Source organism: Chlamydotis macqueenii, chromosome 32 (genome assembly GCF_036417535.1).
Source record: "Chlamydotis macqueenii isolate bChlMac1 chromosome 32, bChlMac1.mat, whole genome shotgun sequence".
NCBI classification, from domain to species: domain Eukaryota; kingdom Metazoa; phylum Chordata; class Aves; order Otidiformes; family Otididae; genus Chlamydotis; species Chlamydotis macqueenii.
The window spans coordinates 336,366-363,257 of record NC_141587.1 but is presented as its reverse complement, the minus strand read 5'-3'; the positions used below and the strand labels follow the sequence as shown (position 1 = coordinate 363,257).

The 26,892-nt window shown below is 54.0% G+C and overlaps 1 protein-coding gene across 1 annotated transcript in view; it reads left to right on the top strand.

The window, feature by feature from the left end:
* LOC147596914 (axonemal central pair apparatus protein HYDIN-like) overlaps window positions 1-23,929 on the top strand; it is a 30,301-nt gene extending 6,372 nt beyond the window's left edge. Inside the window, exons 4-16 of the mRNA XM_086769219.1 lie at window positions 807-931; window positions 4,207-4,408; window positions 7,055-7,238; window positions 9,327-9,426; window positions 10,749-10,867; window positions 12,145-12,368; window positions 14,619-14,686; window positions 16,400-16,635; window positions 17,272-17,372; window positions 19,760-19,895; window positions 20,313-20,477; window positions 22,238-22,390; window positions 23,687-23,929. Coding sequence (XP_086625345.1) covers window positions 807-931; window positions 4,207-4,408; window positions 7,055-7,238; window positions 9,327-9,426; window positions 10,749-10,867; window positions 12,145-12,368; window positions 14,619-14,686; window positions 16,400-16,635; window positions 17,272-17,372; window positions 19,760-19,895; window positions 20,313-20,477; window positions 22,238-22,390; window positions 23,687-23,929 — 2,056 coding nt within the window. The remainder of the gene's footprint in view (window positions 1-806; window positions 932-4,206; window positions 4,409-7,054; window positions 7,239-9,326; window positions 9,427-10,748; window positions 10,868-12,144; window positions 12,369-14,618; window positions 14,687-16,399; window positions 16,636-17,271; window positions 17,373-19,759; window positions 19,896-20,312; window positions 20,478-22,237; window positions 22,391-23,686) is intronic.
* Window positions 23,930-26,892: the final 2,963 nt, after the last annotated feature.

Sequence of the window (26,892 nt, the reverse complement as noted above, 5' to 3'; positions counted from 1 at the left end):
AGGAGCTTTGTTTTCCAGTAGGTTGGGTCTGGTCCCTGGGACCAAAGATGCTTTGGTAGAATAAGCTCTTAAGTAGAGATGAGCAGGCACTGGCTTCACAACAACCACAGCCCCAAACCAGAATGCGAATGAGAGCGCAGGCAAAAGATGCAGCAAATATCTGGTGCAGGGCTTGGGGGCCTTTTCTGCTGGAGCTTCCTCTCTCCCAGATTTTCTGGAGAGTCCCAGAACATGTGAGTAGCTAGCTTGCAACCTCCTGATGGTGAGTGCCTTCTGAAATGGTTCCAGACCACTCTCGGCCAAGTACATGCATTCTCTGGGCAGCCACAAGCACATGGTATTCCGGCGGTCCCCTGATCAAATGCCTGTCGGGAACGGTGTTGTGGACAGCCTGTGTTGCTCCTTTTGGTCTCAGAAGACAGTCACCGGTTTTCCAGTTTGCTGAGCGGCAGAGGGTAATGCCTTGTTGGCACCACATCTGCAAGGAAACCAATTGAGTGCTCTTCCAAACCCACGCTCTGGTCGCACTGCCAGCACTTGCACCCCTGAGCCTCACTGCAGAGAACTGGATGCAGGGTGTGGGAGAGATGAGGTCGGTTTATACCACAGGATCTTCGGAGGGCTGCCTCTCTTCACAAGTGGAGTCAGTAGCTCTGTTTTGTGCCCTGGATGTTGTGGTTTTCTCCTACTGACCGTGGTTTGTTTGCTCCTTGCTTGCACAGGTGAGCTGAAGCGAACCAGGCTGCCAAAGGAACAGAGTCCCCAGATCTCCCCCGATAGCCCTGACATCTCTCTTTGCGTTGCAGCCCTTTCTCTGTCGATCACTCCGTCGGGACTCTTGGGATTGGTGACGCCGTGCAAGTAACTGTGGAGTTTCACCCACTGAAGACCGGGGATCATTCCGGGTCCCTGATAGTTCACTATGACACGGGTAAGTGCCGGGCAGTGCGTGGTGCACACTCTCGGTGTCCTTCAAAATGGAATTTTTTGCCTTTCTGCATTTCTAAGCAGAATAAAGTTCAGCTTGCTTTGCAGACAACTTCTAAACCCTTTAATTCCAAAGCTCTGCACGTTCCAGTGCTTAGCGATGAGCAGATGAGGGGCAAGGGCTGAGTCTGTGCTTGGTCTGTATGTCCTGTGTGCTGGTCCATCCCTGGGGGACCCTGGAGTCAGCGAGGTGTTCTCCACCCAGCACCCCCCGTGACAGCCATCCGCCAGCCTTCCCCGTTGTCCCAGCCACCTTCATTCCCTCTCCAGGTGTAGCTGCCCTGTCCCAGCTTCGCCTCAAACGTGGAAGTAGTTGGTGGTTAGGGGGTTGTTCAAGTAGATCCCCTCCAACAGGAATGAGATTTTGGAACCCTCTTTTGCTGGGAGCTGCTGAGTGGAGAAAGGAGAAACCTTGCTTCTCCACTGCAGTGTGCACACACGGGTGTGGAGTTTGATTCCTAGACAGTGCTGTTGTCGTAGTTCAGCCCCGATCGGGACCAGACTGTGCAGTCTCTCTCTCACTCCCCCACCCTCCGAGAGAACAGGGAGAGAAAATATAAGGAAAAATGGCTCGAGGTTTGAGATAAGGACAGGGAGAGATCCTTAAAGTTACTGTCACAGGCAAAACAGACTCGACTTGGGGAAAACTATTCATTTATTACTACAAACAGCAGGAGAATGAGACAGAGAACAAGATAACCTCCCTTCACCCCTCCCTCTTCCGGGCTTAACATTATCTCTACCACCTTCCCTCCCGAGCGGCACAGGGGGAAGAGGGAATGGGGATTGCAGTTAGTTCATCACGCGTTGTTTTACGCCACTGCTTCATGGTTGGGGGAAGAACTCCTCACATTCCTCCCCTGCTCCAGCGTGGGGTCCCTCCCACGGGCCACAGTCCTTCCTGAAACTGCTCCGGCGTGGGTCATCTCTTCCACAGAGTGCAGTCTCTCCAGAATGGCTGTCCCAGCAGGCCCTCCACGGGCCACAGCCGCCTTCAGGCATCCACCTCCCCCGGTGTGGGGTCCTCCACAGGCTGCAGGTGGATCTCTCCCCCTCTGTGGACCTCCATGGGCTGCAGGGGAACAACCTGCTCCACCATGGTCGTCACCACGGGCTGCAGGGGAGTCTTGGCCAGGAGCCACATTACTCCTCCCCCTCAGTTCTGAACTGACCTTGGCGTCCGCAGCCATTCCTCACAACAGGCTGGTAGATACTTCTTATCTCCTCTCCACTTCTTGCAGCCGGGCCGGACCGAGTCGGGCCCAGTCGGCTGCCTGGCGAGAGGCCAGAGGGTGAGGCCTGCAAGGCCCATGAGGCCTGTGCCTCCCCTCTGTGCCTCTGCCCCCGCTCAGCTTCTTCACATCTTCTCTTCTCTCTCTTTTTTTTTTCTGTTTTCCCCTTCTTAAATACGTTATCGCAGAGGCGTTATCGTGGGACATTCTGCTACCAATCGGCTCGGCCTTGGCCAGCAGCGGGTCCGCCCTAGGCCTGGCCAAGTCCACTGAACAAAGGGGAGCGACTTCTAGCAGTTTCCTACAGAAGCTGCCACCTTAGGCCCCTCCTCACTAAACAAAACCATGACAGCTGTGTTTGAAGTGCAACATGGGGAACGCATGTCCCTGTCAGACTGTCCCCAGCGCCCACCGTCTCATACGCACCTCCATCCTTTACACTGCTTCTCCGCTGTCTTGCCACTGACCGTTTTTGCCATGTTGCCCTCTGCCCATCTACACCGCACGCTTCACAACACGAGGACTAAAGTAGCCAGGACTTGAGGGCTCTTGGGATTTGGCAGGAGGTACTCAGTGCCTCCTGAGACAGGGATAACATTTAGAGTGGGGTACGAGAAGCCAAGATCAGGCCACAGCAGTGCTGTCAGCTCTAGAAGTCACTTGAGGAGTAAGTGGGGAAAACTCCAGAAGAAACAAGGGAACAGTTAAGGGCTTTTCTCTCTGGCTTGAAGCATGCCAATGAGGAAAAGGCTGCTGAGATTAATTGCAGAAGTGAAAGGGAAACATTGAATCCATCCGTCTGAAAAGCTGCTGGTTGCAGGTGTAGTGCAGAGCACCAGACAACATCCCCCAGTCTGGCGCGGCAAGCCCTGGCTGGTTTGTCCTGCACTACGCTGGACTGCCTGTGGCTCGTGTACAAAAAGCAGCGGGGTTGCTCTTTCAGAGCCACCGACAGACTGTTTATGGTGACAGAGAAGCGCCAAGAGCAAACTGGCAGCGGAGGGCGTTGGGAGGCATTTTCCTGGCTTTGCTGTGTGTCTGTGTTGCCTTGCTCACCAGTGGCGGTAGTTCTCAGTGCATCACACCATCGTCAGTGTGACTGAGGCAGGGTCAGGGGCGTGTTGTGTTGCTTCAGTTTTTGCTGAGGTTGGGTCAAATCTGTCCCTAGCATTGCTGAGGCAGACATGGGGCTCTTCAGTGGGAATACGTCACAATTTTCCCTTTGCCTATTACTGGATTGATTTCAGTTGTGCATCCTTTACGCTGTCCTGGGTAGGAGTACGCAGGTACTGTCTGCTGGATAGACTCTGCATGTGGTGGGAGTCCTGTTGCCACAAACTTTACAGATGAGCGTGAGGAAAAGCTTTGCTGCTACGAGCAGAATGACACTTACAATAAAAATTTGACCTTCAGTGCTTTACATGTGCAAACTCCGCCATTTCCTCCATGTACGTGTGTCTGGGTGTGAAAAATCCCAGCTCATACTGAAATGAAGGTGACTTGGGATGTTCTGGGCTACAGCACATCCCTACTCATTGCCTTCCCATCAGATGATGGTATCAGAGAGGGTTTCTGAAGCCTACATGCCAAGCACGCCTCCAGGTTTGGAAAGGGTTTGGCACTCAGTGCCGCTAAAAATCCTGCTGGTGACTTGGCCCTTCCCCGGTGACTTTTAGCCCACCCCGCGTGGATGTGGGAAAATGCATTTCCAGAGTTAGTCTGGTCTCAAGCAAGTCGGTATTCATAAAGCTCAGATCTTCTCTTAGCTCTCAAGCAGTTCTCCAGTGCAGCACACTCCAGAGCTGGAGACGATGTGGAGCTGAGCTTGCCCCCATGTTGCACACACTTCTATCAAGATGTGCTAAATGTGAACTGTGACTGCTGCTGAGAGCTGTAACACTTCCTTCTCTTTCCTGTGGTTTGCTCTGCTCCTTGTATTTCCGTCAGCGAGTGAGATGAGCAAAGACTCTCCTGTGCTTTGTTCCAGGTGAAGATACCCACACGAGCCTTCATGGAGCAGCTGCAGATGTCAACGTCAGGCTTCAGAGCAAGTCCCTGACTCTGGAGAAGACTTACCTGCGGCTGGCAAACCAGAGATATGTGGTCATCCACAATCGGAGCGATATCACAGTCCACTTCCAGTGGAAGGCTTTTGTCAGTCAGGAAGAGGAGGATCAGAGGAAGCTGAGGTTCGTTTGAGAGAGTCATTTCAGTCCGATACACTGCTCAAGGGCAAAACTAACATATGGCCTCTGAGGGGGGTGGTGCTTTTGAATGGTTCAGGAGAAGGAAACCGTCCACAGTGTCAGGGCGTGTGTCACTGAGCTTCAGGATGTTGGAGCTCGGCACTTCCCACTCCAGTTCCGCTCGTACTCCAGCTGAGGATGATGTTTTGGGGAGGAAAGTTTGGCTGCAATGACTGGATGGCAAATGTGTGTTTTGTGGGAGCAGAAGGCACTGAGGCCCAGAGATCGCTGGGCTCCAGAGGGTCCATGAGGCTGAGGAAAGTGTCAGCACTGGCTGCCTGGGGACTTCATGGAGCTGCAGGTAACAGAATTATTATGGCAGCCACTGCAGTTTCTTCCACTGCAGGTTTGGTAAAACGGCCAGCTCCTTTTCCAGTGCTGTGGGGGGCAGGGTGCTTTGTTGGCCCGGGAAGCTGAGGCCAGCCTGCTGCAGGGTGTTGAATTGCCTTGCACTGTCCTGCTTCCCAGCACAACGAGGTATTTCTGCCCTTTCCTAGAGGCTGGGGAGAGTTTGGAGGGTTCTGCGGGCAAGGTGGGGCAGCACAGGGCCTGGAAATGCATTTGGGCTTCAGCAACCCGGGTCTTTGCGGTGGTGAGAGATGGGGCAGGATCCTCAAAGGGTGTCTTTGGTGAAATTTTGAAATTCCCGTTCAGGGCAGCAGAGAAACACACAGAGCCCTGGGGAGGAATTGGAAATGACCCTTAAAGGCTTGGGTGATTTAGGGAATCCTCGTGAGACTGTTCAGGCTTGGGTGGATGTAGGTGTACAGGAGCTGGTCTGAACCTAGAGCTGGTCAGGAAGCTGCCTTAAAGCGGAGCACTTTGTAAGGGCTTCTGAGCAAATAAAGTTCAAGGTAATTAGATCAGAAGTGCCTTGAAGGCCAGAACTCGTTTTCCACTGTTCTCTGTTTTTGATTCCACAGTGAGTGACTGCCATGCAAGCTTGGGGTGGTAAAAGAAAATCTCATGACCATCTCTTGGTACTTCCCTGGACCATTCCTTTGCCATCTCTTCCCACCTGCCTGCCTCAGGCTGGACCCTGAGTGATCCTCTTTCCCCTCACCAGCTTTCCCCACAGTAGACTTCAGCCTGATTTTCCTTCCAATTGCATTTTTTCTCATGCCAGTTTGTGTCCTAGACTCTGGCCAGGACGTTTTGTTGTTCCTTCCCTGGAAGCCTTGGGGATGGTCATGGCTCCAAGGCCACTGTCCTGCTGTTGGAGAAGCTGTTGAGGTCTGAGAGCAGGGAGGGAAGGCAGCGCAGGACCCTGCACTGGGCTGTGACCTACAAAGACCCGGATTGTTTGAAGGTCTCCCCAGGGGTTTGCTCTCTCTCACGCAGGACTGTCTGGGATGTAATGGTGGAATTGTTGTCCGTTGGTGGAGCTGAGGGTGGTTCAGCTCAGTGGCTGGAAGCCCTCCTCATGCACAGCGCTGTAGGTCAGCCTTGGAGAAACATATCCCACTGCGCTCCACGGGGAGCTAGCCAAAGCAAGTGTGTTCGGCGCTGGTGACAGCATTTGCCCGAGGCTCTGTCTGTGTGCAGCTCGTAATGCCCACGGCTGTATTTCCTTTCTAATTGTCTCTGGATTTAGCCGGGTGATGATCGCTGTCCTGTTTGTGCTACGTTGCCTTGATTTCTGCACATGGAGCCTTCCAGTCATCCCCCCGCAGAGTTGTCACCTGCGCATTCGTCGTGGCCAGGGCACTGGCGCGTGAAGGGGGACACCAGTATGCCAGCTAGGAAGCACCTGCTCTGCAGCAGTGCTCCCTTCTCCTCTCTTGGTTGTGGTCTTGAAAGGCTAGAGAGATTTCTGCTGCAACTGCCAAGTACGGGAGAGACTGACTGCGTCACAGCCCTGCGGAGAAGGCCAGAAAGAGGAAAAAGATGAGGTGGTTCAAGGCTAGACGTAAGGGTTTGGATTCAGAGATGCTGGTCCTGACTTCTTTCCTGGGTGATGCTAGGCCAAGTCCCTTCTCCTCTCAGGGCCTCTTGTTTTCATGGGTATGAAACGATAAATTTCACCAAAGGGATGCGATGCCTGGATTCCTCCGTTTGCTCTTAAAGTGCTCTGGGACCCGCTCGTGGAAGGCAGCGTAGGGAACAGAGAGCAGATACCTTTAGCTTCTCCCTGCAGGTCCAAAAGGGAAGAAAAAAAGAGCGATGCCAGTAACCTGCAGCTGAAAGCCAGGTTCTTCTGCCCTTCCCAGTGAAGCACCGCAGTGGGTGCTCCTTGATCTGTCTGCTCCCTGCCTCTCCCGAGCAGCTCTATGGCAGGAAAAGCCCGTTGAGGTTGGAGGATTCTCCATCAGTTGTGGCAGTGGCTGTGAGCCAGGAGCCTCTCTTGAGGCTGCTGGCTTCCAAAAACGTCTTTGTGGCTTCTCAGCGTGGAGTAAAACGACCTGCCATGCCAGCAGCAAGTGACAATCCCCGAGTGGGACCCCGTGGCTCGGGGCCAGCCCCTTGCTGTGCTGCTGCTGCCTGCGGTTCCCCCCCGAGCATGGTGCTGCCCCTGCGCTTACACGCCAGGCTCTGCACAGCTGCTGCTCATGAAATTATCTGCTTGGTTTGTCTCTGCCCTGGCTGCAGGCTGTGTCGCAGGCTGCAGAGGCAGGAAGAGGACGAGAGGGATGCTTTTCTGCACGAGTGCGCGCTGGACCCCTCTCTCCGAGATCGCCTTCCCCTTCTCTCCCACCCCTTCCAGCACCAGAGAGCAAAGGCGCAAGGAGACCCCATGCTCTTCTCCGGTGACATCTTCACCATTGAGCCGGTGGTAAGCGATAGCTGAGAACCTCCCTTCCTCCTCCTCCTCCTCCTCCCTGAATGAGGTCACTCGGCAGATCCCCGCGTCAGCTGGCTGGGTGCCGAGAGAGCAAACGCTGGGTTTGTGGGGAGGCCGGGAGAGCTTGCTGCAGAAAGGATTTCTGACAGGCGGCGAGAGCTTGCCTAAAGCTGGGCTCCTGCAAGGGGTGGAAATTACGGGCCCTGAATGTGTCCTGAGAGGCTTCAGGGGTGTCGGTTATTGTAGGTGAGGGCACACCTGACGCGCTGCGTGGGGATTAAGGAAGGATAACAGAGCACTCCCAGTTCACATATGGACCTGAAGAATGACGTGATCCTCTGTGGAGAGGAGGCCAAATTCAGCCCAAGTGTAATCACGGAAATACCAGTCCCTTCACATGACCTGGGCCTCTGCCACGTCTGCATCTCCCTCCCAGCGTCACCTGTGAGCCTGGACACAAGGCTGGCAGGTTTAAACGGACTTTTTGAGTTCTGTTGCACAGAGGTACAGAAAATACTTTGCTTTTCTGTTTATGCAAGCAAAGCTCCACGTCCTTCAGCTGACCCGTGCCCTGATTCTGAGTATTTCCATGGTCTGAGATGAAGAGTGGCTGCTGCCTGCGCAGTGCAAAATCCCTTCTCATCTTTGGAGTAAATGCTAGAATAAGCCCAACCCCTGGGAGAAATGCCAGTCCGTTCCCAGAAGAGTTATGTCTTTAGAGACTTGGTTTTAGCCAGGGCATAGTAGAATAAAGTGTAACTGGTTATTTCTTCTTGCCCTCCACCTTTGGAGTCAAACGGTCTGGCTTATAGCTTCACTGCCAATGCAGGGAGGCTCCCTGTGGACGTCCTGCCAACAGCCTGCGCGCTGGATCCTGCAGAATGGTGATTTCCTCTCGGGAGCTCAGGAGACTGAGTCTGTTAGCGGCTGGTGCAGGTTCCCTTGGGAGTGAGGGTGTGAGCGCAAGGCTCCAGTCATGATGCTGCCTTGGGATTCTTCCAGAGAGCTGTGCTGATGCCTGTAAAGGATGGGTTTTATTGCCAGTCCGTAGGCTTGTTTCCTCTGGGGCCTTCGAGGAGTCTCGCCTGACTGTGCCTTGGGATGCAGCAGCTCCTCAGAGGTGTGGAGATCTGTCCCTGGTCAGGATCGCGGGGCATCGCTGAATGGCTTCCTGGAGCGTGGCAAGACGTCATCCCCGGCAAGGGGGGGTTGTGTGCTGCACCCTCATCTCTTTCGGCTGTGACAGAAGAAACGACATCAGCCCAAAGCTCCGGGCTCCCTCCCGCCCTGCTTAGTTCTACAGTGTACAGCGAGATCCCAGCACCATGGCAGCCGTCACTGTGGTCTCGGCAGTACTGAGCAAATCGTCCCAGCAGGGACTCAGCCACTCTGGATGACGCCTGCCGGGGCTCACGTCCACTCCCTGGCTGTTTGGCCACGGACACTGGCAGCGTTCTGCCGGGTTCTTGCTGAAGCTGTATTTTTGGGGCAGTGGAAGTTCACCGTTTTGCTGTACAGTCTGGGCTGCCTTGGGCCAGGATCAAATTCTAGCGTCAGACAAACGCCGTGCGGGCACTGACCCAGCTCCGGTTCCGCCCCCCGCAGCAGTGGTGATACAGGAATGGGAGGAGGCCCGCAGGGGAAAGGTGTAAGAGGCGGCTCCTTCATACTGGAGAATGGCAAAAGCCATTTGATTTTCTGAATCTCTTCTGCTCTGAGCAGAAGTCCCCATGTAGCCATGGTGACACAGGGCAATACGGGAAGGCGTGCGGGAGAGAGGTGCCTTTTCCTTGGACTGGCTGGTACCTCTGAGGAAATCCTGCTTGATTGGCTGGAGTGTCAGCCAGTTTGGTTGCTCCGTTATTGCCCTGATTTAACAAAATGCCTCTACCAGGTGCCAGTAGAGATAAGGGACAGATAAAAGCTTTCTGCAGCTGCTTCCAAACTCTCTTAGAAATTTTTGTTGCTAAGTGTTCCTTGCTCTTCAGTGATGCTGTAAATCTAGGCCACAGGGCTGTGGTTGCACACAAGAAGTGTAACGTTTGAAGGTAACTGGTTTGCTGTCTGCTTCTGTTTTAGGAGGGAGATATCTGGCCAAATTCTTCGGCTGAAATTAATGTCATCTTCAAACCTCGAGAGGCCCGGGTCTACCGACAAACGGTCTACTGCGACATCTCAGGTCCAGCTCCTTTCTCCTCCTCTGTTACCCGCAGGGGAGGCGAGGCACAAAGAGCCTTCCAGCCCACTGGGTTCTCGTGCAGGTGCTAGGAAGGGTCTCTGGTCAGCAGGGCAGTGCTGGCACAAGCCCATCGTCCCTGCCGTTTCCAGGTGGTCTCCTGTCCGAGGCCGGCCCTGGCTACAAGTTTGGATCACTGACCCCAGGACAAACAAGACAGGGAAGGGATAAGTTTTCATGCCGTGGGTTTGCCAGCCTTTGCTCTGCTGCGAGGTGTCTGTAAAGGCCAAAGAGCTGCACAGCAGAGCAGCTTTAGTGGACGAGCACTGCGCCCCTATAGACCATTTAGCTCCAAGATGAGTCTTTATTACACCGATGTGTCATCAGACTCCTGCGGCAGAAGGAGGTGAGCTGCAAATGTGCTCCCAGATCCTGGATCACCTCCTGCTACCCAGATGCTGCCAGACCGTAGGTGGCTGAGCCCTGCTGAGCACAGGGTGTCTGCAGAAAAAGCACCTCTGGCCAGCACGTGCTTCTGGCCACACGTGGGAGTTGTCACCTCGTGTCTGCGAGTCCATGGTGCCTACGGGCAGCGTTGCGCAGGGCTGGCTGTACTCGGCAGGGTGAACGCCCTCCGTGGAACGGGGAGTCTGAGCAGTCTGCTGGACGAGGTTTCTGCTCATCCTGTCGTACAGAAGTGCTGTCAAGTCTTTTCTGGGAGCAGTTATCTTGTTTATTTCAAAGCAAGGCAGCAATGCCAAATCGCCCCCCTGCATGACGTGCCAAGGTGTTATTCCCACTGAGATCCAAATTCTCACTCCACAGCAGCAGCTGTGGATTTGGGATTGAGGCCAAGGAGGCTGTAGCCCCTGCATGCCCTTGTGTGCGCTGCAGGACGTGTCATGGAGGGAGCATCACAGGGCCCCAGCCCAGCTGTATGCAGGCCTCGGGCGAAAGCTGGATGCTCCTGAAAGCCCCAGCTCCGAGGAAAGAGGAGGACGTACCCTCCTGTGCCCTCACTGAACGGCTTTCAGTGCTCACCTAGGCACACGGGAAGAAATTCAGAGATCATGTCTAAAACTCTGCGTCGCTTTTTCAGGAGACAAACTGATCGCTAAATGAGAAACCAGCCCAAGGGGTGGGTTAGACATTGGAAACCAGCCCCAAGGCATGTCTCCTGAGGGAAGAGAAGGGTCCCGTATCTTCTCCTGCAGCATCTTGAGGTGGTCCCATCAGGCCGGAGACAGGGACAAGCTCTTGAGGGAGCCTGGAAAATGCAGGAGAAGAGTGGGAATTACTGTACTGAAACGGAAATCTCTTCCCAGGTCGTGAGACCAGGCTGCCCCTGCACATCCAAGGGGAAGGCATGGGGCCCCAGCTCTGCTTCAGCTTTGACCAGCTGGACATCGGGAAGGTTTTTGTTGGCGCAGCCCACAGCTATGAGGTGAGCAGTAGGGCTTTGCAGGTCTTGGGGTGGGTCCTGAGCCTCGTGGACCTGCGGGATTTCTGGGAACTCAGGCAGCTGTGAGCAGGGAGTCTGTGGCCTTATAGTGAAATCTTGGGGGTTTCACAGAACCTGGATACTTTTGATGGGGTCTGAAAGGCGTATATGTTGTTTGTGAAGCCCTGATCCCCACTTTTTGGCACCCTCCCTTTGAGATCAGCTGGGAGGCTTCATGCAAAAAAAAACAAACCCAAAACCCTTGACACATGAAAGCAACTGGACTGGGTCACAAAGATTCAGAGGCTTTTGTTTCAGCCCTGGATGCAGCGCACCTTTGTACTCTGGCTGTGAAAAAGCAGCTGGAACAAAGTTACTGCGTTTAACTCCAGTCCACGGCAAACAGTTTTCAGTGAAGCGCATCCTACTGATTCTGGGGAGCTGGAGAAAAGCTGTCCAGCCTCCTGGCTCAGAGCTGTCCCTGGCAGAGAAATGGGGAGTGCTTTCCCTTCCGACCAGGCTCCCCCACGCGTCGGACTGGGTGCATCTCTGGCTCTGTGAAGAGCAAAGCATTTCTGGAAATGAAGCAAAGGAACTTTCTGCAGATTTGCCTCCCGCAATGCTGTCGAGTTTCCTGCAAAAACATAAGAGCAAGTGAAAGAGGTAGAAAAGGAGGCAGTACATCATGCCAGACACTTTCCAAAGCCTGGCTGTGGCAGGGAAGGACACGTTAAGGTGTTTTCTCACCAAAATATTGTGCTGTCTCTGCATTTTTGGTGCTGATACTTTACTGATTCTATATCCATTTATTATTTTAATTACTTGAGGAAATGCGACTAAGTAGATGACACTGTCAGTGCTGTGCTGAGCATCTGGCGTGGAGGCAAACCTCAGCTCAGCACAGGGTCCCTAACTGCAATTTGTCACTGAGGGGTGCAACATGTGAGAGGAGAGAGCAGTTTTCAAGTCACCATCGCAGAGTTTGAATGCGTGAATATTTTCAACAGCAGCTGCAAAACTATAAGTAAGGGACATTCCTCTGCATCTGTCTCAGTAATAAACCCAGAGAGACTCTGCTTTTGGGGAGTCATCACTGCTTTGCGTGAAAAAACCCAACAGCAGAGCTTGTGCTGTTGTATTTCCTTTGGCTTCTGCCAAGCAGCAGCACACAGCATCTTCTGCCTTTTACACGTGTTAATTGTTTAATTGGAAAGCACCTCAGCCTTGTGTAAGAAGGAAGATTCCTCATGCATTTCCCTGTTGCTTTCTCGCTGCTGCAGGCGATCCTGTTTAACAAGGGAGCTATCGATGCTCACTTCTCCTTGATCCCTCCAGCTACGGCTCTGGGCTCCTGCTTCACCTTTCTCCCGCGGGAGGGCATCGTGTTGCCTGCTGGGCTGCAGGTCGTCCGCATCTCCTTCAGTTGCACCGTCCTGGGCAGGTTCACTGAAGAGTTCAGGTTCAGGGTGGATGGAGCCCCTGAGCCCGTGACCTTGACCATCAGGTGAGGAGGGCGACAGGAGCTCAGTGGGCACAGCTGTGACCAGCTCTGGGTCACCATCTCCCACCAGCCTCATGTGATGGTGGAGCAGAGAAGAAAGGTGTTGTCTCAGGTGTTGGTGTGGGGATGCTAGGATCAGAGCCCAGCCTGAGAGCCAAGGCTTTTTAACCTTGACTGCACTTTGAACCCTGTGATTGCAGCAGCAAATGCAGAAGCGTAACTGTCTGCGAGGGGAGATGGCCGTGCCTCCGATGTCCTCAACACCCCGTTTCACTCTGAAAGTCTTGGGTCCCTCTGGGAAGCACCTTTGCCCTCACGGCTGAGCCAGGGTGGCTCTGTGGCTTTCCAGGACACCGTTTGCACAGGATTTGGCAGCAGCAGGTTCCTTTTGTGACCCTTTGGCATCTCTGTGTGAGGACCCTGGGGCTTTCGGTGACACTGCCCATACTGGGAAGGTTGGGCTGGAGGCTGCGAGGGCTGGCCTGCTGCCCAGCCTGGTACCCAGGGGCTGGAGTCCCCCTCTCTGGGAGGCTTGGAGCACTGGATTGAGTCCTCCGTGCAGAAAATCTCCCAGTTCTTTGGAACGGCAGCGAGCTGGCTGTGGGGCACTGGGCTGCAGACGACGGAGCAGGGATGAGTGTGCAAGGGGTTCCTCTCCCACCTTGTGTGATCCTTCCAGCTCTGCAAGGACTCTGATCTCCCTTCGCAGATGCATTATGTAACGCTACTGTAAAACACCACTGTTGCCCAGACCGCTGCCTTTCCCCCCATTTTGTGGCAGGCTGTGCTGTCACCAGCTGTGGTGCACCGGGCGCTGGCCTGGCTCCTTGCCTGAGCCTCCTGGACGGTCATTCCGGTTTAACGTCCTTGAACACAGACCCGCTGCACTCAGCAGAAGTGGCAGTCGTTTCCCCACCTGCTTGGCGAGGCTCATCCTTGGCAGTTTCCCAGGGCGATCCCCAGCTGTGGTTGGTTTGGAGGGAGTTTTCCGTCCTCTCCTGGCAAGTGCTGTGACAGAGAGCGTGTCTGCTCCGTTTGCTCCCTCCAAAACGAGCTGTTAGGGCTGGGGAGGTTGGGTCTGGTTGTGTGGGGTCCTTGGGGATGGAACTTGAGCAGCAGCAGGGCTTTGCTACCTGACTTATCCTCAGGAGGGGATTCAGGTCCAAGAGCTGAGAGCTAGTACTGGGCTGAAACTCCTGGAAGTCAGTTTTTCCGAGTGCTTTTTGACTGTGCAACCAGAAGCTGCCCAAACCATGGGTGCTGCTTCTTTCCTCTGCTTGGAAGCCAACCAGGCAAAGCCTGGAGTGGTTGTGTCCTGGGTGTTTAGAAAGGGATGCCGGATGAACCCGGGTCCCTCCCGCGGGATGCGGGGTCTGTTCACGTGCAGGACAGGCCCAGTGGGAGTCCTGTGAATAACAGTGGAAGGCCCTGTTCCCTGTGGTCCTTGATTTTTAACCAGGAGGCAGAGCTGGCATTATTTCAGGGCAGATGCCAATCAGGCCAATGACTGTTGCGCAGCTCCGAGTGCTGGTTTCAGCGGCTGTTGGCGAGTGTAGGAGTCTGGAGCCTGGCTGCTGAATTTCGGAGGGGCGAGGAGGTGTGGTGGGGTCAGGACACCCCTGTTCGGTCATTTAAGACGTGTTGCTCGTGGATGTGTCAGCTGGGGCACTGGTGACAAGCTGATACTTTCCCCGAGATTCAGCTGTCCCCTGTGTAGAACGGTTGCTGCTTTTCCCAGTGGATGTGTGGGGCTGCCCTGGGTTCACACCTCAAAATCCTGCTTGTGTACTGATGGTGTGGATCCAGGTCTTCTGATATCGATGTCCCTGTACTCCATGGAAACACCAGTTCCAGTGAAGAAATACCAAAGTAGGGAACCTGCAGCTGGGAAGGCGAGTTTCAATGAGTCCCCTTCTGTGTGTACACCTCTGTGTCCATCCCATCGGAGACGGGGAAACTGAAGCGCGTAGCCTTGTTCAGGGTCCTTCGTCAGGCCAGCAGCACCTTGGGGGCACTCCCTTGGCCCCTGCCTGCCGTGGTGTCCTGAGCGACATCAGCACTGTCAGCTGGTGACTGCTTTGCTTTGGCTGCCTCCTGTCCCCGTGGGTGCCACGCTGAGCACGAGGGGGACGGGTTGATTGGAAACCCACTGTGGCTCAGAGACCAGCTTTTATCCGTCTGAGCAGGAATGAAAGCTGAAGGCTTTGCCGTTCTCTTTAACCGCGCCTCCTCTGCCTGTCTCTGTCCTCGCAGGGGCTGTGTCATCGGGCCGACTTTTCACTTCAGTGTCCCTTCCCTGCGCTTTGGCGACGTCTCCTTTGGTGAGTGTGCCCTGGGCTGGGAGCACGAGTCGAGAGGTCTGCGTTGCCAAAACAGAGCGTCTTCACAGAAGAGCATCCGTCACTTGTGTTCCTGCATAGCAGCCTCTGGGGTGTTAAAGCCAGGGCTGCTTGGGCAGGACTGTGCCGTCATGAGATCAAAGGGGAATGAAGGCACAGAAAGTCCGCGTTTGGTGGTGTCCCTCACCGTCTGTTCAGCCCCAACCTGCCAGTCCTTGGCAGCAGAATGACTGTGGGAGTCCTTGTCCCAGGAGGGCCCAGGGGACGGGACCGCAGGAGAAGGGACGTTAAACCACGCACTGGCCTGGAACTGCTCTGGGTAAATGTTGTGTTGCAAGGCAAGGACACTGTTTCCCACCTGCCCTTTAGCGTGAGACAGTCATGAGTGCTGTGAGGGCACCTCGCTATCCCATACCAGGTGAGATGCCCAAGCAATAGCTCTGCATGGGGCACTGATGTCCTCCGAGACGTGGGCTCCTCCTTCCCCGCTGCAGGCCCAGCTCTGCTGACCGAGCCGGTGGCTGAGTATCCAGAGCGTCTCTGTTGAAGTGCAGATTCTGGTTCTCCAGCTCAGGCCCACAAAAGGCTTTCTACTGAGATGATCTCAAGTTTAAATGTGAAATCAGCTGTGGATTGATTGAAGGGCCGTTACCATTGTCTGTGTCTGGCGACTTTGGTGTCGTTTGGGATGGCGAAGCCTGTGTTTCTCCTTTTTGTGTACCTCCTGCCTTCCTGCCGGAGTAACGGCTGGAGGTGGGCAGTGGCCGCTGTTGATGGGCATGGAGGAGCTGCCTGCTGTGCCTGCAGTTGCTTTTCCTCCCCGCCTGTATTCCAGTAACGCCTGGTAAGCAGACGTGGGAGATGTCTCCTTCTCGCAGAGCTGGCCAGCCAAGCCAGATGTCCGCAGCAGAGCAGGCTGTGGGCGGATGTCCCGTCTCTGCAGAACATCCCCTCCAGGTGTGCTCGTGTCACTGCTTTTCCGTTATGGAAAGCCAGTATCCAAGCTAACGTGATGTGAACCTGTGTGCGCAGGAACCAAAGCCAGTGTGCAGTGTGGACGGGATGTCCCCATTTGTAGGGTACGGTGAGACGCGGTTCCTGCTGATTTCTCAGCAGGCATCAGGCTTGCCTCCTGTGAAGCGGGCTGCAAATTGTCACCTGCTCAGTCGGTTCCCCCAGAACAGGAGGTGCCTTAAGGATCCTGCCCGGAGATACTGCACTGGAGTGCTTTGCATCATGCTGTAGCTCCCAATTTCATCCTTCCTTTCTTTTCCGGTAGCTCCTCCTCGATGACAATACGCTGCTGTAATATATGGAAACCTGTGGGAGTGTTCACGGAGAGAGCAGGGAGTTTTATGGATTGAATTTTCAGAATCAGTGGTCTGTCTGCAGGCAGAGTCGTAAGTGAGAAAGGATTGGTGCTGGTGTGGGGGGATGTGAGAGAGCTCCTGAGTGAAAGAGAGAACAACCTCTGGTGTTCGGCATCGCTAGGCGTGGGCATTGCCAAGGAAGCAATCTCTGTGATCAGCATGAAAGGGAACGTCAGTGACGACTGATTCCTTCCTTAGCTTCTCAATTAGCTGTAATTCAGATGAAAAGAGCTAAACTCCGAGCGCAGTTTTTCATAACAGGATGTTCAGGCCAGGAATCACGGGGTAAGTGGTGCCTAAATTCCTATTTGTGTTGTTTTCCTAGGCTTTCCTCACACCTTGTCCTGTCGCCTCACTAACACCTCCCTGGTGCCCATGACCTTCACCCAGCGCATTCCTGGGGACGGCGCGGGACAGCCCAGTGTCAGCAGTTCTGACCATATCTCAGGAAACACTCGCTCATTCTGGAGAAAGGGGGCTCAGCGTCACGTCAGGCCAGCCGAATTTACCGTGACGCCCCGCAGAGGAACCATCCACCCCCAGGGATTCCTGGATATCCAGGTATGGGAAGAGTCCGGCCATCCGTGCTTCAGCAGGTGGAGCTGTAGCTTCCCTGATGTACGAGAGGGCTCTGGTGCTGCTGGCTTTGGGCATAACACAGTGAGAGACATGCACTGGTGCTGGGCTTTTGTGAGCTGGGTTGCTCTGGGGCTTTTCCAAAGGAACACCGTTTTTTTTTTTTTCCCAAAACCATGTTCCCTGCAGCGATGTGCAGTGGGGACTGAAAAAGCTCTGACAGCTGTGGACTGCATCTGCTGGGCCATGATTTGCCCTCAGCTCCCCATTGTAATGCTGAACTCATTCTGCTGAAGTCAACAGATTCCCTCTGGATTTATGCTACTGGCGTCAAGAGTAAAAACTGGTCCCTTAATTTTAATGGCGAGGTGAGTAGGGCATTGGTCTAATTGTGCTGTAATTTAGCTTCCATGTGCCCTGGTAACTGCACGGTGTATTTGACAAAGCAGATATTGTCAGAAGACTTTTATTACTCCCAGAGACTGCTCCGCACATGGACTGGCAGAGGAATTGGGGCAAAATCCTCCCTTCCCTTACCGTGGAACGAGAACCAGAGGACACCACCCATGGACAATGGCTTTGGGGAGTGATGAAGCATTGGGTGCTTTTCTCTTCCACCAGGTCACCCTGTGTTCCAACACCGTGAAGGAATACAAGCTGGCACTGGTGGTGGACGTGGATGGTGTTGGCCGGGAGGTGTTGGCGTTGCCCCTCACAGCCAGGTATCAGTGCTTTCCTTGCAGCTCATCGTCTCTCCTTGTGCATCCACCACCAGCACGCTGCCTTGCACGTCGTTTGCTGGCTCCAGCTCTGAACGAGAAGCATTGCTTAATGAGCTCGTTGTGCCCAGCGAGAGATGAGAGCAGCAGTGCTTTGAAAGCAGCCCAGCCAACGGACAGGCACGGCCCTGGGCCTTTTCCTACAGGGAACAGTAATTCTGTTCATTCCTGGCCTGTGTTTTGGTGCTTGAGGTGTCACACATCTCCAAAGGGGCACCTCTCCTTCCTGCAAGTGGTGGACTTGTGCTGGGTTGCGACCAAAGCGCGACAGCCGTTTGGATGCAGCGATCAGCCTGCTGAAAGCTGGTGTCTGGTTCAGTGAGCAAAGGCACGTGCTCATGGGGAAGGGGCTTGCGGCAGGACTGGCTGGGGAAAAATACAGGCAAGACCTTACGGAGGGGAAAAATAGTCCTTGATGTGGAAGGCGAGCTCAGGTTTCCCTGCTTTCCTCCGGTTTTTTTGAACATTAACCGTCTGTCGTAGTTCAGCCCCGCTCGGGACCAGACTGTGCAGTCTCTCTCTCGCTCCCCCCACCCTCCGAGAGAACAGGGAGAGAAAATATAAGAAAAAACAGCTCGAGGTTTGAGATAAGGACAGGAAGAGATCCTTAAAGTTACTGTCACAGGCAAAACAGACTCGACTTGGGGAAAACTATTCATTTATTACTACAAACAGCAGGAGAATGAGACAGAGAACAAGATAACCTCCCCCAACCCCTCCCTCTTCCCGGGCTTCACATTATCTCTACCACCTTCCCCTCCCGAGCGGCACAGGGGGGAAGAGGGAATGGGGGTTGCGGTCAGTTCATCACGCGTTGTTTTACGCCACTGCTTCATGGTGGGGGGAAGAACTCCTCGCATTCCTCTCCTGCTCCAGCGTGGGGTCCCTCCCACGGGCCACAGTCCTTCCTGAAACTGCTCCGGCGTGGGTCATCTCTTCCACGGGTGCAGTCTCTCCAGAACGGCTGTCCCAGCGCGGGCCCTCCACGGGCCACAGCCGCCTTCAGGCATCCACCTCCCCCGGTGTGGGGTCCTCCATGGGCTCCAAGTGGATCTCTTCCCCCTCCGTGGACCTCCATGGGCTGCAGGGGGACAACCTGCTTCACCATGGTCGTCACCACGGGCTGCAGGGGAATCTTGGCCAGGAGCCGCGTTACTCCTCCCCCTCCTTCTTCACTGACTTTGGCGTCTGCAGCTGTTTCTCTCACAAGACAAGTTCTTCACAACAGGCTGGCAGACTCCTCTCAGAATCTCTTCACATCATCCATCTCATCTCCTCTCCACTTCTCTCAGCCGGGCCGGGCCCAGTCGGGCCCAGTCGGCCGCCTGGCGAGAGGCCAGAGGGTGAGGCCTGCAAGGCCCATGAGGCCTGTGCCACCCCCGCTGCACCTCTGCCCCCGCTCAGCTTCTTCACATCGTCTCTTCTCTTTTTTTTTTCCTGTTTTCCCCTTCTTAAATACGTTATCGCAGAGGCGTTATCACGGAACGTTCTGATACCAATCGGCTCGGCCTTGGCCAGCAGCGGGTCCGCCCTAGGCCCCAGCCGAGTCCACTGAACTTCTAGCAGTTTCCGACAGAAGCTGCCACCTTAGGCCCCCCTCACTAAACAAAACCACAACACCATCTCAGCCTTAAGCCCAAAGTCTTTCTTGCTGCAGCCAGATTCAGTCCTGCTGTGCCGCAGTGGGTGTCAGCTTAATGACAAGAGGGATGCGGTTTCCCTCCCCCAGGCAGGGTCATCCAGTCGCCGCCTGGGCTGCAATTTTCTAGAATAAGTGCGGATGGGAACAGGCAGTGTATGGAACTGTGGGTTTGAAGGACCAAAGTATCCACAGAAATGGGAAAGGGTGGTCACCCACCGCACAAGGCCGGTGGTGGTGTGTGCCCTCCATGGCTGGGGCAAGTGGCCGAGTTCTCGGGCAGGACAGCAGTGGTGTGGGAGAGGAGGCAGTCGTTTGTACTGAGACACTGGAGTCTTGTGTTCCCTGAGCTCTGGTGAGCCCTGGTCCTCAGCGGGAAGGCTCCCCCAGAGCTCACGCCTCACTGGGAGCATTGGGAGGGTCCTTGCAAGCCTCCTGGGGCCCGGGTGCCCGTTTGACAGCGCTGGGACAGGGCACCGTGCTCTGCCTGGGCACCTGGCAGCCTCTGTGACACTGAGTCTCAGGATTTGGCCCTCCTTTACGAGAAATTGTTGACTGAAAAGAAGTTAAAGGTGACTTATTGCTGTAGGGGTAATAAACGTCTCTTTGGCAGGGACAAATTTGTTCTGCTCCATTTCACGCTCCGTTCCCTCAGTGTCTCTAATTCCCTTCTGTCCATCTCTTTGCCTAGATGTGTAGTGCCTCTGCTGCGAGTGCTCAACCCTGTCCTGACGTTTGGGCGATGCTCCCTAAAATTCCCGTACCGGCAGATGCTGACCATCGCGAATGACAGCAGTGTTCCAGGCTGCTGCAGGGTTCTGCCCCAGGTTTGGCATCACATGCACCTCAAGTGTTGAGGAGTTAACTAGAAAAAAGGGGTTTGGATAAGACCGTGCTGGTTTATATTTGCGTATCTGAATATAAACTTTAGGAAGCAGTGTAAGTTCTTCAGGAAGCAGTTTGTATTCAAGACTTCGGGGTGGCTCCGTGCAGGAGAATTGAGGGGGTCGTGAAAAGCTGCTGCAAGGAGGCTGCGCGCACAGGAGCGGGTGTTTGTGGATGCAGCAGCGTTTGAAGTGGCTGAGGATGCTCAGCCCATACAGGTCTTGCATCTGGTTTAGTGCCTTTCTGCTTTCTCCTAGGGATTTTTAAAACCGAGTTAATTGCCATTGGGGTAGGTGTCAAGGAGTTTAAAGGTTCCGCAAATGTCACTCTGAAGGTGCGTTTGATTCTGTCCCTTCTAGGAACGCAGGGAGGGTGCTGCTGTGCGGTACTGCAGCCCTGCGCCGTGCGGGATCATCCAGCCTGGCAGCTCGGTGGAGGTCCCGTTGGAACTGGAAGCCCAGGTGGTGGGAGAGCAGGACACTGTTGCGCGTGTCGCGGTGTTTGGGAGAGAAGGATCCCCACTGGTGAGTCCTGGGGACGGGGGCCTTTGTGCGAGTCGTCTTGGTGGGGCGTCAAGTGTACCGGCAGGGCTGCTAATTCCAGGGATCCTTCCTGGGAAAACAAGGGCTTGTAATGTATGACCGGTGTGGACAAGGAGAGAAGGGATTCATGGCACGAGCAAGAGCTGACACCTAGAGAAGAGGGAGGGTGTCTTCTTAGGCAGGTGATGATCTAAGGATGCTGCTGCATCCCCTGGGTGCCACTGAACGTCTCCGCCCAGGCCGCAGTGGATGTGCATCTAAACCAGTCAGCAGGAAGGCCGGGCAATGCGGGCTTTGCAGGGAAGTCTGGAGTTTGACAAAACCGTTGCCGTTGATATAAGGCACGCTTCCCTTAGAAAGGAGGATTTCTCCCCTCCAGAATAACCTCGCTGTCGAACTGTTAGCTTGTTAAACTGCAGTGTTCCTGCAAAGCTTTAACCCTTGGCCTAAGAATTGATACCTCGCTGGGCGTATCAACAGCGCAGACGGCAGGTTTGGGCTGTCAGGCTGGATTCCTTGTCTGTTCTGTAGGCCTGCCTTCCCGTTGGAGTGCAGAGCCAGTAGTTCCCTAGTGGGTGGCTCCTGCAGAGCTTTCTGGGCTAGCAGAACAGCTGGCTGTCTTGTGTGACATCCTGCACTGGTGGCAGATCCTACACGTACGGATCAGTGGTGCAGTCTGACCTCGGGAGCCCTGCAAGGTGTTCCGACGAAGCAAAAGATGAGCTCGCTGTTGTTGTCTTGGGTTCTGCCGTCTGTTCTTGACCGCAAGTCTTGACATGGTGTAGGTGAAACGAGGTACAGATCTTTCGTCCAGGTTGTGCAGAGTCCCTCCGTGGGTCTGTCGCCTGGTATCTGGTTTGCAGGCCAGCTTCAGCTGGGCGTAGGTAGTCTTCCTCCTGAAGGAACTAGTGAAAGCCAGCCCTGGGGCTACCGGTGGCAAGGCAGGCTGGTGTGCCCGGGGCAGGGGATGTGGCAGCCGGCTGCTGCCCAAACAAGCAGTCACTCCAGCCAGGGCTGTGTGCCAGGGACAGGCGCTCTTCTTTCCGACAGGCGCCAATGTGGCATTGCATACCCATCGACACAGCCAGCAGCGCTGCTGGGGCTGCGTGGGGGCGCGTGGCAGTATTACCCACGGCAAAGTTGCTGTCTCCCTTTCCTGCCTTTCCCTGTGTCTCACATTCCTGTGACGCTGCTGAATGGGGTTTTCTTGTCCCTTGGAAGAAGACTGTAGGGGCAGGGGTTGGGTTTTTTAAAAGCCCTTTCCTTTGTGAGGATCTGTTGCATTAGCAGACGCTCTGATGGAAGCCAGCAGCCTGGCATCCTCCAGGTGTGATTCTGCTCCTCCCCAAAGGGCTTCACCCTGCCTTTGCTGCTCCTGCCCTGCTGCCACCTGGAAGCCAAGTGTGGCGGTGCAGCAGAGAAGTCAGGCAGGGTGGTTTGGGGCAAGCTTGAGCAGTAAAAGGGGTGGGAGCAGGCACAGGGTGGAGGAGTGAGAGCGAACATGGGCAGGAGCTGTGAAGGCAAGTGTGAACAAAGCAAGCATGGGAAACTGGGAGCCTGTGGCTTTCAGATGGGACCACTCCGGATCCCACACGTGCTCCTGGCCTTCTGTGTCAGTCTTACAACACTGAGACCTTCCAAGAGCTGTAATGCTGCCTTGGTCTAGGAGGACCCTTAGAGCTGCCTGATCTTTTCCTCTTTCCCTGTCCTTTTTGGTCTTTCCTACCTGCTTCCTGGAGCAGAAAATCCATTTAGAGAGCACCGGGGAAGGACCAGTTGTCTATGTCCATCCCAGTAAGATCAGCTTTGGCCATATCCAAGTACTGCAAGATGCTTCCCGAACTCTCCACCTCTCCAATCAAAGCGTCATCCCTGCATCCTTCAGGGCAGAGATGGTAAGTGTCTGTGGGGCGACTTCCCCACAAAAACGACTGGTCCATAGCAGCCTGTGGCTTGATTTTGATACGCAACCTTTCTGTATCGCTGTCAGCGAGAAAGCAAGACATTCCCTCACGGTGTGGCAAGAGGAGCCTGTGTCTGGGGGCAGTTTTAGCTGGGGCACCCCTCAGTAAACCAGAGAGCGTGCACAGATGTTTGAGCAGAGATGAGTCTGGATCATGTTTAGAAGATCTCCCTGTATTTTGTGGAAGGTATTTAGCTGTGAGAGTCATGCTTTTGGAGCTCTAGGAGATCAAGAGAACCCTGTGGCCCTTTGCTCCTGAAAGGGCATGGGTTTCCCTGCGGTCTCCCTGTTGTGTCTGCATCTGTCTTGCCTCAAGCTCCCGTTAACGGTAGAGAGCAGGCTGTGAGGTCTGTCCTCAAACTGCTGGTGGTGAGGGGAGTGTCACACCCGCTGGGGACCAAACCGGCTGGGTCGTTGTGCAAAAATCTACTTGTCAGGGTGATGGACCTATGGAGTGTGTGGACTCTGGAGCGTTGCAGAGCATCCTGGTGTAGGATGGGGGTTTATTTCCCCTTCAGGTGCAGCCTCTGCGAGCAGCACTGGGTCCGCCTGCCGCAGTGTGAGTGCTCTCTCGCTGGAGCTATGGCTCGGTGAGAAGCACAGATGCGTTTTGGCTGCTGAGACTGTCTGATGATCTGACCCAGAAAGCGGAGTGGATCTGGCCTGGCAGAGCCGTTTGGTCCTGGCAGGTCTTCTGTTCGGTGAGGCGCTGTGCTGCCGCTTGGACTCACACCAAATGCCAACGGAAGGAATGAGGACACGATGCAGATCGTGCTCCTCTGCAGTGGGTCGCTGGCCTGGTGGGTCTGCGCTGGGTTCCCCTGGGAAATGCAAACTCTGGCTCCATCCAGACAGCCCGTCGTTATTCCTCTGTAATCGTTTCTTGGGTACAATTTACTGCCCGGCTTGTTGGCCAGCTTTGATAAAGGAGCTTTGTCAGACAGCAGCCTTGCCGATCCACCCGATCCATCAGGTCTCCTTTTCACCCAGCTGCCCTGTGTCAGCATGAATCAGAGGAGAAGCTGAACATCGATGCCAACGAAAACCATGAGTTAGCCAGACCTCAAAGGGGATATAAGAACATTCCCCAACAGAGTAGGAGGTCCCTTAAAAAATTAATCCTTTATGCATTTTACCCTCATGGCTTTAGTCCTTCTTTTTCCTGCACCCCACCAGAGGCCAGGGTCCGTGGTTTCCATCCGCAGTGAGTGTTTGGCTTGTCTTACAGGCTGGGAAACACTCGCGCTGGAGGATTGAGCCCAGTGAAGGCGTGATCCCCCCTGAGAGCGAGGTGTCGGTGACCATCACAGCCAACGTGGATGATACTGTGACATTTAAGGACGAGGTGAACGTGTTCATAGAGAACAGCCATCAGTACGTCATCTCCGTCCGGGCTGTTGGTGTCAGCACCACGATTGTTACCAACAAACCCTCTGTTCCAGAGGTGGACTTGGGGCCCCACTTCAGGTAGGGTATCTCTCAGCTCCCGCTGCTCCCGCGGGCTCAGCAGGGAGGAGTTTTGCCGTAGTCCTGCAGCCGACTTCTCCTGCAGTGCTCAAGGTCCTGGCTCCATTTCACCCAAGCTGCAGGAATTCCTTTGGAAACGTTTCATGGCCAACTGCAAGTTGTTAGAGACCCTCAAAAGCCACCCGAACGGAACAGTTGCTAAACTGTCATGGAATTGCCCCCAGTTAGAGTACGTGTATTTCCTCACTTCATCAAATAACGATGTGGAGGAAAAGAGCAGGTCCCAGAAGCCTCCCACTGGAAAATGCCACGTTTCCAGGATAAACACGTTTCCCTTTGCGATAACGTTGCTGGCTTTTTCACGCCCTGTGAAGGAGGACATTCGCTGATCCTAACGCGTCCTCTGCCCCCGTCACCCCAGCGCCTGCAGGCTCAGGTTGGAGCTGTTGCCAGTGCTGTTGGCTGCAGAGCTGCCAGGGAGTGAGCTGAGCTGGGACCCAGGGAACATCTCCCATGAGCTGGGCTTTCCCCGAGCCACCAGTTCTGCGTCTGCCCAGAGCTGCTGCCAGCTTTTGCGGAAGCTCTGCGCTGGGTCAGCCTTTTGGGAGGTGGCTTTATTGCTGAGCGTCCAGTCTGATAAGGCCGCTGGGGTGCTGAAGCTGGGTGACTCCTGGGAAATGGCAGCTCCCGTGACATTTTCCATCTCTGCTTCTCTCCTAGCCTGGATCCCTGCTCCTACCATTTCAGGATCACAAACAGAGGACAGCGCACCCAGAAGCTCTATTGGACAACAGAGGGTTTTGCCCCGTTTCGCCAGCGTGATCGTCTCCCTGCCATCAGTAACAGCAAGGGCAAAGATTCCTCCCAGAGCCCCAGACCTGCCCGCCCCGTGTCGAAGCTTCCACCACTGAGAACGTGTCACGGAGGAAAACATTTCACGCAATAATGATTTGGTAGCAATTTGAGATTTATTAATGGTGTGAGGTGGATCAAAAGAGGAATTTAGGAGGACTTAATCATGAACCAATTTTAATTTTTAATACAGTGATTCAATAAAATTTGTTGTGATTAAAACAGCAACTTCATTACAGATTTGAAAATGCCAAGATCCACACTACCTTACCACAGAGTATCCCCAAACGATATATGTGTATATGAACACAAAACACACAGACAGAGATATGTGGATCCAAGAAAATCTCTCTCCCGAGGAGACCAGCCTGTAGTTAAACGTTCCCTCCCCTTTGTGGAGTTTGGAGGAAATGCTCACAATGCACCGGCCTTCCTCAGCGGGCGATAGTTGAGCCCCGAGAATCCGAACTTTGCTCTGGCCTTTCATCGGCTTTGCCGGCAGATGGTCCTTAAACCTCTCCAAAAACATGCAGGAGCCAGGCGTGTTGAGTGGGCGCCTCAGCGCCTGGGCCCACTGCCTTTGCAGTTCATTCCTGACTCCTCCTAGGTTGGTGTGTGGCCCAGGAGAGGAGGAACCGCATCGAGCACCAAGTGCCTCTGGGCGGGGGGTGTTGCACCACCACAGCAAAGGCACCGCTTTCTGAGCCAGTCCTGGGCTTCAGCGTACTCGCAGCTGGAAGAGTCACGAGACAGACCATCCCTTGCCGAGCTCGCTGCCCAGAGACACAGGTGTAGCTGAGACAGGGAAGGGAGGGAAGACCAAGACTCTTCCAGGCTTCTGCCAAGGACAGGGCTCAGCAGTTCAAAGGCGGCTGGCAAGACAGCCACACAAATATCCCACAAATCCCTCTTTTTGTTTTTGAACAATCCAGACTTTGGCCATTGCATTCTGTACCATCTTTCCGATACAGTTGAGTATAGAAGGGACAATTAGTAACAAAACAAGAATACCAACAAAACAATTCCCAGCATTTTTAACACATCTCTTACCCATCCCATAATTCCCGAATGGGTAAACAGCCTGCCTAACCATCCCAGACCATCACTAACTTGCAGCTTTTGAACTTGATCTTTCATCGTTTGCATAACTTTATGGATCGATTCAGAGTGATCAGACAAATTCATACAACACATCCCGTCTAAATCTTCACATCCATGACCATATGCTAGCAACAAAAATCTATAGCAGCTCGATTTTGCAGCGTTGCATGTCGCATGCTATCAACATCGCTAAGCAAGCCGTCTAGGGCTAGTGAAGTTAAATTACTCTGTTTGGCCAGCCAACAACCCAACTTTCGCAGATTAGTTAAAGCACTTGCGACCCCTACTCCCGGGGCTAAAAAGCTGGCTCCTATAATTTCACCAAAAATTGTGACCGAAATTCCGTCCGATCATCGCAGTCTGTTTGAAATGCATGCTGGTAAACTTTCTGCTTTTGTCTTCTGAGCTTCCTCCTATGTTGAATTACGATGAGAGGGGAGTCTCTTCTTCCTGTCAAACGTAAATAGTTCAATACATACAGCGCTTTTGCAAGTCTCTCAGACCTTCTCGTAATTTTCTACTACAGCATTCTTCTGCTGTTACAGACATAACAACTGCAGCAACCTCCTTATCTACAAGGCCAGTGACTAGTTTTTTGCAAGCCTCTGTTGAAACAAGCCATAAGTTCTGCTGACAACGTCTTGTATCCTAAAGCTTCCCTTCTCCTGCCATGGCTTCTTCCTGCGAGCAGGATTGTATCCCTCCCCCAAGGACGGTGCGCTTTCACTGGCACCGTACTGGCTGGAGAAATACCCACATCTCCCCTGCTTTGTTTCTGAGAAGAGGCTTGTTCCAAGGCTTTATCTATTAAAGTCTGCACACATTTCCACACGCACGGAATGCAGATCAAAATGCACATCTAAAAGGAATGAATGAGCATCCTACAGCTACTTGTAGTAAGCTTTTGTCAACCCACCAAAAAGATTTCTGAATACATCAAAGCCATCCCTTTGTTGCCGTTTCTGTACTCCTTTTTGCAAGTTTTGAATGCTTTTGTGAATGGATTCCGAATGA